We start from the raw sequence: 13,614 nt of genomic DNA, 5'->3' as shown, positions 1-13,614 counted from the left end.
TGAAAAACACCGTCTATGGTAAACTGCAAGCTCTGTTTTATCCCCTCAATTTCTTCACATAATAAATGGGTAAAGGGATAGGAAGACCCTTTCAAATTGTCTATTAATTTTATAAATTTTATTATGCAAATTTCACTTTTGTTTGTTATTTTAGCATCTATTCGCATATTTCACGAATTTAGCATCTATTAGCATATTTTAAAAATGCCCAAAATACGTGTCTCTAAAAATGGTATTAAGAGCAACAAATTCAAGTAATTTCAAATTATATTATTATTTAGGCAAAAGTGGAGTTCTATTCAGAATAAAAGTCTCTTATTTTCATTATAATAAATACACAATGAATTCTTCGGTAATACGAATATGCAACACCAAAAAGTGAACAAATAAAAATTCTGCTTCCTTCATAAATAGTTCATCAACAGTTCACTGATAAATCTAATTATATTTTACATATCTACGTTGCCATTGGAATGAACGATACGGTTATTAAATTACATTGTATTTCATGACATTTTTGTTTCATTATCTACCCTCAAAATCTCTAATAGATCTTAAATGCACCTTGAATATTAAAATAAAGAAACGTTCATTGAACATAGAAAACGAAAGCCTCGGAACAAAATAACTATAAAATATTGCCATTAAATTATAACACAACGTTTACAAATTAAATATAATTTAAATCAATATTAAAAGAATGTAATGCAAATAAAAACTGTCATATGTATTAAATTATCATTGCAAACAGTATCATCTACATATAATCTTAAGTTAAAATTTTAAACTCTTTTAGTGTCTAATTACAGAAACTGAAATTCGACTATGCAAAAAAGAATCTTCAATAGAAATATTAGATTGTGTGATAGAATTACAAATATTTCATATAATATATAGATTTAATTTTATATGAAAAGATGACGTAAAGATACTATAATAATGTTAAACATAAAAAACTTTCATTTTATAATATGAACAATGATAAAATTAAAATAAAATATTCACACGATCTACTAGACACAACTAATATACATATGTATTAAAAATAAACTAAACTTTTATTTTACATACTTTCATGATGTGAGACTCTGTTGTTGTATATTATAGTACACATGGTGATGTTCGAAAAGAATTATAATTGAATAATTATATAAAACATATTCAAGGCACGAACACATTATAATTTAAGTAAAGAATAGAATCGAAATAAATACATACTACATAAATTTTATATATAAAAAATGAGTATTTTTACAATTTTTTTGAAAAAATTTTCAAGAATGTTAAGTATCGAATAAATTTAAAATTAATAATAAGTTTTTACAATACTAATAGTAAATTCAGTTTCTATTCCACATTCATATAATTATAATATCAAATATTTACTAAAATGGGATTTTCGAACTGCCTGTATTAAAATTGTATTTAATTTGCCTCGTACAATAATGGAAACTACATGTAAAAATCATGTTTTTTCCCACATCTAAAAACCTTGCTTCGTTGTTTCATACAGCGATGACTCTGATTGTATATTGCGGACTTTGCAAGCCTGTTGTTGAAAGCCATGATCCACAATATGCACTTTTGGTGATCGCCGGTCTTCGTATTACATCAAGAGATTCATATTGTAAAATCTACGAATGTTTTAAATTTTTTCAAAATAATTTCTGGAAGAAAAAGTTCATATTTGAAACATTTTTTGTGCAAAAAATGTTGAAATATAAATATTTCTTCAAATGAGCGATTAGTGCTTGATATTAGAATCTTTGGCATTAAATTGATCTCAGTCCGATAACTTCATTGAGCTCTGGAAATTATCTAGCTGTCTAAAATTAAGTTGACTTTTATTCAGACTGTGATTCTCAAAGTTTATTAAAATAAAATATGTCGTCGTGAGAATGTAAAGCCGGTTGAGAGTGTTTTTGACTTGATATAACCTGATATCGATCATTGAAAATTACATACAAGTAAACTTATCAATCAAACCAATCGTATCCATAAAATATCATCATGTTTTTCGAAAAAATAATTTGTTGTTAAATTAATATGTATGTACATATGTACATACATATTAATATGTAAATATGTACATATACGAAAAATTTACATCATTATTTTCAACATTGATAAGCTATTGAAATTCATGTTATGGATTGATTGTTTGAGAACAGTTGAAAGTGTAAATTGACTATATGCACTTTATTTTTATTTTTTTACATAAATTGAGAACCATGAATATCTTAATTCATAATTTTTTAACATATTATGTTAACTTTCGGTAAGATCTGGATGTGATCAAGTATTTTTAGAATAATAAAATAACTTAATATTCAAAAAATGGAGATGGATGCTTATTTTTTAATATGGAATTATTATTTATTGTCGATTGACTTGAAATGGCAGTTTGTACATGAGTAGTCTTATATTTAGACCTTTTTACTTTATTTAATATGATGTATGTATTTTAAAATTTTATTGAATTTTGTGAATATAGTGAAAATGTAAATAGGCTAATTAGAAGCTCGTATATTCGAAGAACATTTGTGCTGTAACAAATGATCTTATAATATATAATAATATACATTTTAATCAAAGTATAATTCAAAAAGCATCTGAAGCTTATGTGAAATATATTCACGGGTCCAAAATTTATGTAAAAATTAACAAAAATAAATTAAAATATGGTTCATTTTCAAAATATAGGCATACATGTTATCTTTTTATACAAATTAATACTAGAGGCATATATTATTACTCAAAAGTATAGAGGCTTCTCATTTTCATATTGTATGTAGTCTTATTTTTGGCAATGCCGTTATATTACGGACCAGTGGCGTGCGGCAACTTTAAACCGTGGGAATAAATAATAAAATACCTAATAAAATTTTTATTCAATGCAATAGAGCTTTATACTTACCCTATTTTTTATATTATATTAATTTATTTTAAGTATTTTAAATATTTGAAAAATTAATTCAATTTATATAAATTAAATGTTTTTTGGAATGTTTCCATGGACGGCACGCCACTGGTATCGACAATACAATCATGAATATCACACTGGATCGTCCTGAAACTGGAAGGGAATTTCTCAAGGCTCTCGATCTTGCAATTTTTTTTTTTTTTTTGAGACGTAGGATTTGAAACTTATTTATTGTTAACGGGCATTGTAATAATTTCCTATTCGAGTATTGTAGGCGTTTTTGATTTTTGACAGACGTTATTTTATTACCTCGGTTTACCTGTCAGCTCATCATTAACATCAACATTTTGACTAGTGAGAGGGTGCACACCGAGCCACCGAGCTCGGCCGCTAGACCTGACTCGGCTGGTCGGCCAGTAAAAGTCGAACAACGGTCACTTCCTTGCGTCAAGCTGCGGTACTGACTGTATTGCAAGTACCGACTGAGACATTGTTCAAATTTTGCACAGGCGGTGGCACAGTATTTGTTACTATATTGCCGACGCCGCATGCTTTCAACTCGGTGAATATTTCCGTGAAGAAGCCCGGCTCTGAGTTTATCCGCAGCATGTTGAATGATAGCCGGTTGACTATCAGCAAACATCTGTCCCAGAACTTCTCTTTGGAGTCCTCGACGAGGAATGGCTTCAACGGGTATGAAATCTCGTTGCCCATGTACGAGTACGACAGATAAAGGCAGGTGAGTACGACCGCTTGCAGATCCTGCTCCCGGCTTATGTCCTCGCCATCGACGAGCTCCCTCACCAGCATGTAAACGAATACAACATTGGCCGGATTTATGAAGGCGACATCCTGAAAAAGTTTAATTAAACACTTGAATCTCCATCAACAATGTTACATATTTTATAAAACTTGTTTCTAAATATAAATTCTTTCCATTCAAAAAAATTGATTACTTTAAAAATAAATGGTCTTCAAATTTTTAGTTAATTGATTATTTTCTCAAATTTTAAATGAGATACACATATATTCATTTTATCAGTATTATGTATGTATGTTTACAATAAAAATCAATTTTTTGCTATCCAACACAAAATATTTTCATGTAAGGTTCTGACCTCTAGATATTATGAACACTATAACAAGAAACCTTATATGGTACTATGTATTGTAAACCCTTCAACTATTTATAAAGTGAATTAAATGGAAAATATGTATTCATACGTACATATATACATATACATAGGTATGTATGATACATTTTTACAATATTACATTAATTCATATTACATTTGAAAAAAGTTTCATGTTTCAAGTTTTTCAAAAAATCAGAGTAGTACTGGCATTAACTTCTATATAAAAAATTATATACATTGTTTATATCGGACGAATAATTCTAAAGCAGTTTGATTAATATTGATATTAAGAATACCATATTATGTATGTATAACTATTCTTATTTTTAAAAAAACTATGTCTAACTATAATAAAATTTGTGAAAGAATGAAAATAAATGATATAATGCATCTATTTTGGATGATATATATAAAGTGAGCCATTAACAATAAAGATGTAGTGTAATATATAAGATTTTATGTACCTGGTAACACTATGGAACATAATTATTTACTTAATATACCTATGTTTACAACTTTAATTCAAATTTAGAGGATCTACGTATATATGTACATACATAGATAACTGTGAATGTTTTTATACAGGAGCACTTCTCCGACCCCTTCTCACTCACATAAGAGTTATGTGAGTATCATGAGATTGTGTACCAAATTTGCTAGTTCTTAGTTGAAAACGGTGGCCTTGCAAAATATATTTTTTTTATATGTACATGCATACAGGGCCCGGGGGAAGTTAGGGTAAAGTTCCAGTGCCCGGACTATACGGAAGGCCCCCGTGTCGAGACTTTCGATTGACTGATATTGATATTTTATATTATTCTACATAAAAAAATACATATATATTAATTCAATGCTAAATGTTTATTATGTTGTATCATACTTTCTTTTTAAGTTATTTTAAAAAATAGCAACTAACATTTGTACAGGTATTTTTCTAATAGTTCTTAAAAATATATCTATAAGATCTCTTCTTTAGTTTTTCATAGTGTCCGGAATTATTTTTCCAGGGCCCGGGATTCCTCTCGGCAGCCCTGCATGTCTGTATGGATAAATGAATTGTATCTGTATTTTCTCATCATACTGAATCAAGGTTTTGAGAAGAGTTACAAAAGCTTGTTCAATTCATACTTTTTACTCAAAAATATAAGTTGATTATTATTTTTATCCTCTTCTACTTTTTACACATTTATTTTTCGATTTTTAAATGCTTTTTATTATTACGAAATTATGTTCACAATACATCTTACATCTATTTTATAATAGCTACTGATCTACTGATCATTTTCTATTTTACAATTTAATTTAATTTGGTTAGTAATCATAGTATTATATTATTCTAATGTTAATCTACAGCATAATAGAAAAAAGAGTTCAAAAACCTATTTACAATCCTTACACATTTATTTTGAAATATGTATAATACATGAAGAATGTTTAAGATTACTTATCTTAAACATTCATATGTACACTTGTTCTCGGAAATTTATTTAAAAAAAATTTAAAATAGAATAAATATATTTTATAATTTTAAAAATGTTCCTAAACCACAATTCTCCAGAAAAAAACATACTGACATTGTCTATTTACATACGTACTAACATACATACCATACATGCGAATATCTGCAATGACGCATTATATGATATTGTAAGCCACGCCCCGTTCAAAATAAACAATAAGCCCCGACGGAAATTTCACACCCCATTGAAATCTAATGTGATTCTATTTATCTATTGAAATTCGCATCACGCGCCCGGAAAATCCCCGTCGTTAAAAAAATCCATTCTTTTCGACAAAGCGATATTCCCGGCTAACTCGCGGAAAATGAGAAATTTTCCGACACAGACATCGTTTATTAGATACGTACGTAGTACGTACACACAACCTATCCCAAAAAGGAAATTCGCGTCGCAGACGAAAATTTCTCCGTCTCGCTCAGACGCAATTGATTTTTTCGCCGAAACTGTTTGTTTTTAACGCACAAACATCCGAAAATCGGGGATAAACATTTGCGTGAAAGACTCTCAGTTCGATTTTTTGCAGTGACGTACGTCTTACTCAAATGTGAGACCGAAAATAAGGTCACCCATATTATCCAGTGGGGTGGCTTTCCGACGCCAATGAAAATTTACAGGCTATGACGTAATCAACTATGTACGTACGAATTCGTTTGGGGAAATTAGCTATTCGTATGCGATCGAACGACGCTTACTATTTATATTTAAATACATATACATATATATGAATGGAAAATTTATGATGTGACTAACAAGCGATTTTATCACTAAAATAACATAGAAAAATGATTAATTAAATTAATGAGAGTAAAATTTCATTTGATTTACGTATTTAACTTATATTTATAATCCAAATAAAGAGAATTAATCGAAATCGAACGTGTGGGTTAGAAGTATCATATAATATAATCAGAATGCGGCAGTATAAATATGTAGTGTAGGTATTATACAGGCTAAAGTGGAGTGGAGTGGATATAACATGGATGACAAACGAAAATAAGTGATTTGATTATTCTCAATAAGATGTATGTACATACATATACAGCTGAAAAAAGTAAGGTCGTTGATTAAATTTGTGGAATTTCAAAATATGGGTTAAAAATGAAAGCTTATTGAGTTTATTGAAAGCTTAAATGAAAGCTTATTGAGCTTATTAGCTGAAGATTATTTTCAAATAAGCCGACGATGGTAACTAACGTAACATTACTTAACAAAGATCCAACCCATTGTGTAATATTAATACAAACTATTCAATTCAGATGCGTCTCTATGTTATATATGCATACATAGTATATACGATAATGGAGTAAAAATCAATCAACCAATTTTTTAAAGACTTTCAAATTTTGTTTGAGTGGAAAAATTACCAACCTTTTAAAACAAACAATATAGTAGATTCTTTTGATTTTATTAAAAGGGATTAAATTTTATATTTAGAGCAAATAATAGACATGTCATGTAGTAACGAAGAGAAAATAAAGAGACGTATGAAATTGGAATGGAGTGAATTTGGGCGAATGTCCACCGTTTTTAAATCGAAAATGTAACTTTGCCTGAAAAGATCTTCGATCAATGTGTTTTGCCAGTATGACGTATGGACGTGAAACTTGAATTTTGAACGCTAAAATGTTACGCAAAATTCAAAGCACTCAAAGAAGTATAGAACGCTGTATGCTCGGCATAATGAGGAGAAATAGGAAACGGAATACATGAGTGAGAAGTATGACAAGGGTAGTGTATAGTGGCGGGCTGCAGAGATGAACCATTACAGCCCGATTCATCTCTGCAGTTATAGTTTTTGATCAATGCAATGACACATGTATCAAATCATATATGTAGAGTCAAATTAATGTGTAAATTATGATCACTGCAATCGTTTGTAAAAGTCAGATCAATTATTTTGATAAATCTGCGGATTTTCAAAAGATTTTATTTAGTTTATAGTACCGGTAGTACCAAAAATTTGTTTTCGGTCAAATACCGATACCACCGGTATCGGTACTTTCGGTATTGTAATCCCTAGTGTATTACCCATATTCGTTTTTTTGACAATGCTTTATATTGAAAATTTTTGACAATATTGAGTGTAAAGTCTGTGAGTGATTTGTCGTGACACCGGCTGTAATAGCTCGTTGACCATACCGGTGATCAAATGCAAACAAAAATAGCATGCATATTCTAATATATAATTTCGAAAGAGACTTTGTAAGTATGTATGTATGTGATGTTGGTTGGTAACATCGAAAACAAATCAAAGTTTCTATGACGACGATTCGATATGGTTTCGATTCGATATATGTATTTACTTTATTTTTTTTCGATTCAAATAAATTTAATAAAAAAACAAATGAATATTTACTATTAGATTCGCCATGTTTAAGCTTTTTATATTAGAAATATTGAGCGAAGCCGGGTAAAACAACTAGTGTACTATACTAGGAGGTCTGTAGCCCCGCAACCCACATGGACAAGTTGCTACAGGTAGTGGATATAGTGGAGAGAGAGAAAGGAATAACAATTAGTGGGTTACGTAGCTATAAGAATGAACGAAAGGTGAGCAAAATAAGTGATAGACTGGTACTTGAGAAAATTAAAAGAGTGGAAAGGAGGCTGCAAGGGAAATAGAAAAATGTGTGGGGTAAGGTGGATGAGAGTTGCGCAAAATAGAGACGAATGGAAGGGTGCTAGAGACGCCTTCATCCAGCAATGGTTTACAGCGAATTCAAAAGGCAAATTTACAGTTAATAAATTTAGCAAAATTCAATATTAGGCAAGCTAGGGTGGGGTCCATGGGGGAAAAAACGTTTTTGAGCCAATGCTGTAAAAGATGATGATGATAATACAAATATATATTATATGTATATATATATATATATATATATATATATATATATATATATATATATATATATATATATATACTCATTTTATCGCATACTCATTTTAAGGAGTTAAATCGGTAATTACTAAATCAATGGAGGCTTTCGTCAACTTGAACAAAGTTGCCGCATTTTATATTAATATTCATCATCAGATGCTCTCAAGCTGAGAGACTGCAGACTTTTATAATTAAATTTCGGCGATAATTCCATGGGAATAAATTAGAGACGCCGCATTTGAGCCGAGCGCGTAAATTATAAATTTTTTAATATAATTATAAAATTGTGCCCGAAGTTAAAAATAATTTTTCGCAACAAATTGCGCATTTGGTGTGACGTGTTTTATATTAAAAATATATCACTTTTTTAATATCGTCGTTGCAAGAAAGACTACTCATTTTATCCAATTTTTGTAAAAAAAATATATATTATTAATATCAACTATTACTTTTGACAAGAAAGTTAATCGCAGAAAATTCTAGAAAGTATGTTATTTATGAAATATAAAATCGTTCAATTTCATATATAGAAATTTATTTTTGGAAAAAAATGCAATCATACCTCGACTCGCATGAAATATTTTGTAAAATTTTCAATATTTATCGTAACAATTATATCATAATTATTCAAATATGATGCTACAGTCAGTTTAAATTCTTTATTCCACAAATATATGTAATTATTACATTGTCGACTAGTAATTTAATCGATGCATTTTAAATTAGTTCCACTCGGTTTACGAATAAAATTTCCCACATTCAAAAGATTATTGTACCGAAATCGAATTTGATAGTAATTTCCAGTTGCTTCGTTCTATTACACTTTGTCCGCTTCCGGCTAATGATATAATTACGCTTAAATATTATATACTGAATGAATCAATATATAATGCATATCTTTAGTAGTTTAGTTAAATTAGTTTAGTTAACCTGTTGATTTTGAACTGTGAACCCTTCGAGTGCATCAACTACAGTTCGCAAGTAATGTAAAACAAAATCGATACCTGTAAGTCTCAATTTGAGGACGTCAAATAAGGGAGAATAAGCGAAAGGGTCGGCAACTTGTGACCTTTTTGTTATTGAAGGCAAGAAAGTTTCAATTAACAATCGATTTAGTGAAATTGATACATTTGATTGTTTTAGACTCAAAGGCTTCAATACAACAGTACCAAATTTATTTATTTGACTTTAAATTATTATAATTAATATTTTAAGAAAAATTATTACATGATATAAAATTCAATAAGTTACCTTTATTTATTTTATTTTTAGTCTATATTTTAATTGAAAATTTTAAGAGTTATCGGCGTACAAAATAAGATGATACATTTTGGACCGCCGACACAAAATATGATTATATTTTTTATAACAACCGGAATATTGTATTTATATTAATCGAACAATGTTACTTTACATCAAAGCTGAATAATTCATTCAAGAAACACGTTATTAGTGGCCGTAAAAGCCAGCCCCTAAATTCGAGCGAGCTATAATAGTAAGCCCCAAGGAAACAAAGACGTAAATTTTTACGGATTGGAATTATTGGTCAGAAAAAATCGCCACGCATATGACAAGATCAATATTTCCCAACACGCGAATTAAAAAAGCTTAAAAAACGTTGGAATCTCGCAAAAAAAATGTTATGCGAATGTACCTGCAATGTGACGCAATACGTATACGAATTTGTTTTTGTTCACTGTAATATCACGTGTATTGATCACGAGATACTAAAAAAGCGAGCGCTTTATAATCGATTTTTTAATGTAGTATTTTTGTATCGTGCGTGTAGTAATATTCAAAAATACATTTTATAATAATATCGCATCGTCGCAATTGATGCAAAAAAGTGCATGCGATGGCGTCGTCTTCGTGTCGCGAACTCTACAGAATCAAATGCCACGCCTTCTTCAGTTTGATCTTTTGTATTCTGGGCTTCGTCACTTTTTTTGTGTTCTTAATGTGAGATTCTTTTGAAGGTATCGATGTCCATTTTGTGTATTCTCCAGACGTCCATTAGTCATTCTCTTCACACGCTCTGAAAGCTTATCCGCAATTTTCCTCTCCTTTGTTATTAACTTTGTCGATAATATTTTTCCTTTCATCGTCAAGTTTGTTGTTTACTTCTATCATAATTTATGACCGTATTTCTACTAGATTATATCAATAAATATAAGCGTATAGCTTTTGATCAAACCAATGATCATACACGAATGGATCAATAAGGATATTTATAAAATAACATTTTTCTAAATCTTAACCTAAATTTGTATTTTAATAATTTTAAATCATAATAATTTGCAAGTAGAAATAAATGCTAATTTCAAATTATATGTGTCTATTTTTTTTTAAATATATACATACATACATAAGTATGTATGTTTTGAAGCCATCTTACGAATTTTATAATTTGTTCTAAATACAGTAAGTTCAGTAGAAATCTAATTTGTAAATATATTAATGTTTTAAACAATTGGACATAATAATGCAAAAATACATATGCACATACATACATATGTGAGCAGGTTAATATGTGATTCTATTATACATACATATGTATGTAGATGTATTATGTTAACATTACATTAAAAGTATTTGTACTATGTATATTAACTATAAAAAGTCTGCCTTTAAATTTTTTTAAATTAATTATATAGTAAAATTGTTGGATGTTGATCAAAATGTAAGTCATATTTCAATTTTTTACAAATAAGAATAAAGTAAATGAGCACATTATCTACATATGTACATTATGTACATTTATAAAATGTAACAATATAAAACACAATGTTTGTAATACTACAAAAAAGATCAATAAGTCACATAAATTTTATCTTTATATCATTAGAACAGTGATGATATGTCATTAGAACCATGTGGGTGAATAAAATGGACAAAATATTGTATTTGTACCAAATCAAAGTACAATTTTTGTAAAATGTAGACCTTTAATAATCATGCAGTGCTATTTATATTCGTTGTAGAAAATTGGAATATTTGTTTAGTATGATCAATGAAAGTAGGAAAAATCATTTGAAATGAAAAATATTGTATGATGACGTTACCTGCCATCCCTGTATGAGCAGGCTGCGATCGACCGTTCTCAACCACATGACGGCGTCTCCAGCCTGAAAGTCTCTGAGCCGATAGCACTTGGTGTGTAGGTACAATCCGAGGCATCTCAGCAGCTCAGAAGTGGACGCCTGGATGACAGTCTTCCTGGGCAAGGGTTGCGGCGGAGCTTGAACGGCGGCGACCGGCGCAAGCAAGCTAGTCTTGGTGACGAGCTTCTCTGGACAAGGTTGCAAATGATTCGAGTTATTGTTGGTGTTGATGGTGCGCACCATGTCCAAAGGCGCAGCTGGGAAGTAGCAAGTGGGAGCACCTCTCACTTGGAGAGACGCCTGTTCAATGTTTTTGTTTTTGTCGACGACGACCGGATGCACATTGTCGGCTAGAGGTTGTCTGAACACGGCTAGATTCTTGTTCTTGTTGTCTAGCTTCTTTTTGTTATTGTTGGCGGTCGAGAACCTCTTCCACGAGAGGGCGTTTATGAAAAGCGAGTGCTTTTTGAGGTTCTTCTCGAGCGCGTTCTTTTCCGATATGATCTTGGAGTTGTCGTTGGTGATGGTGAGGTGGTTGTGGGATAGGCTGTCCCTGGAGGCTCGCAGGGCGGGAGCCGATCCTGCCGATGCTGTGACTCCTTTATTCTCCCTGTTTTTGGCATTGTTGAGCTGTTCGTAGCTGAAGTTGTTGAGGGTGAAGTCGGGTGGTGCGGGTCCGCCGGGCCGGCGGTCGCGCGGGCTGAAGCTGAGCACGGTGCCCATGGTGTCGGGGTTGTGTTCAGGCTTTCATCACTCGGAAGTGGGTCAGGTGGGGCTGGTGTCGCTTGTGGGAATGGGTCTTGGGGTGTGATCAGGCTTGCGCGCCGCGGAGCACCGCGGGGCGCGGGGGCGGCGCCGCACGGCAACTCGGCATCGGGGGGCGCGCGCTCCGGCTGCGGCCGCGTCTGCTGAGTGGCGGAGGCGGTGGCGCGCGCGTACGATTCCCCTCGCCTACCCCTGGCACCCTCGCCCCCGCCCCCGCCCCCGCCCCTGCCACCCCCTAGGTCGATGGTGGCGCGCATGCCCCTGCCGGGGGATCGATAAGGTCTGGCGCGGTCACGTGACCGCGGCCGCGGCCCGGCCGCCCCACAGCATTTGCATGCACCCCCCGACCCACACAACCTCTCCGATGCACTCCAGATGCACTCGCTGAATACCGACACTCACACACACACACACACATACACACGCACGCACATTGCACATACCGATCTGGACAGTCTTGAACAAATAATCAAAATTTATTCAAGTAAATTCGTTCGATACAGCCGTTGGCCGTGCGATAGTCGCTGGCCACTTTTTTGCTCACAATAAATCGGCCATATATTTTTTTTATTTTAATTACATATATACATACATCCAGCGGGGTCTACCTCACGAGCCGGAATGTGAAATTACCGAAAACGCAAATATCGGAAGGCAAAGATCGAAAATCGAAAGATCTTAAGTCGAAAGATCAAAAAAAAAAGGGTGCATGGTAAACGGTACGGGAAGATCTTTCGATTTTCGATCTTTGCCTTCCGATATTTGCGTTTTCGGTAATTTCACATTCCGGCTCGTCACGGAGACCGCATCCAGCGGCGGTTTATCAAACATTGAAAACTAGTGATAGACCCGATGAAATTTTCATCGGGTGTATTCACCTACCTACATACATATAAACAATCGTTTCGAATCGTCATATATACATATATAATATTGCTATTCTGTATGTGTGTCTCTCTGTCTGTCACTGCCAAAACATATATACGAATACAATAACAAAAGAAAAAAAACTTCTATATATGTATATTATTTGCTACCAATGTTTTCTTTTTGGCTGAAAATTTATCATTAATTGAAAATTTATTTAATTAATTAATTTTTCTATTGATGTTTTATATTGTTTACATGTATGTAGATAGGTAGGTAGTTTTTACCTTTTTTTTCATATTAAACAATTGAATATAGATATTAAATTAAATATATTTAAAAGGTATTTGAAAAAAATTCGACCGCGTGCGGATCGAACCGACACATTTTTTTTATTTAATAATTTAATATGTCAACCCCCGTGCGA

The 13,614-nt window shown here is 32.2% G+C and overlaps 2 protein-coding genes across 2 annotated transcripts in view; one reads left to right on the top strand and one right to left on the bottom strand.

Annotated features, from left to right (window-relative positions):
• The window catches only part of spd-2 (centrosome assembly protein spindle defective 2), a 92,653-nt gene that overhangs the window by 5,437 nt on the left and 73,602 nt on the right, over positions 1–13,614 (top strand). The gene's annotated exons all lie outside the window — the stretch shown is intronic.
• On the bottom strand, positions 3,129–12,541 carry Cdk5alpha (Cdk5 activator-like protein). The gene is made up of 2 exons (XM_077444215.1): positions 11,517–12,541; positions 3,129–3,775 (listed from the first exon to the last, which is right to left on the bottom strand). The coding sequence occupies exons 1-2, from the start codon at positions 12,276–12,278 to the stop codon at positions 3,371–3,373; spliced, it is 1,167 nt and encodes a 388-aa protein (XP_077300341.1). The 5' UTR covers positions 12,279–12,541; the 3' UTR covers positions 3,129–3,370.

The sequence above is a fragment of the Arctopsyche grandis genome, chromosome 13, assembly GCF_051622035.1.
Source record: "Arctopsyche grandis isolate Sample6627 chromosome 13, ASM5162203v2, whole genome shotgun sequence".
Lineage (NCBI taxonomy): Eukaryota > Metazoa > Arthropoda > Insecta > Trichoptera > Hydropsychidae > Arctopsyche > Arctopsyche grandis.
Note: the sequence above shows the minus strand (reverse complement) of the source record. Positions and strands in the feature narration are given on the sequence as shown.

Excerpts from the sequence above, each read along its gene's own strand:
- Cdk5alpha (XM_077444215.1), bottom strand. The coding sequence starts at position 12,278 with ATGGGCACCGTGCTCAGCTTCAGCCCGCGCGACCGCCGGCCCGGCGGA. Across the intron at positions 3,776-11,516 it reads TGCTCATACAGGGATGGCAG|GATGTCGCCTTCATAAATCC; the intron begins GTAACGTCATCA and ends AAACTTTTTCAG.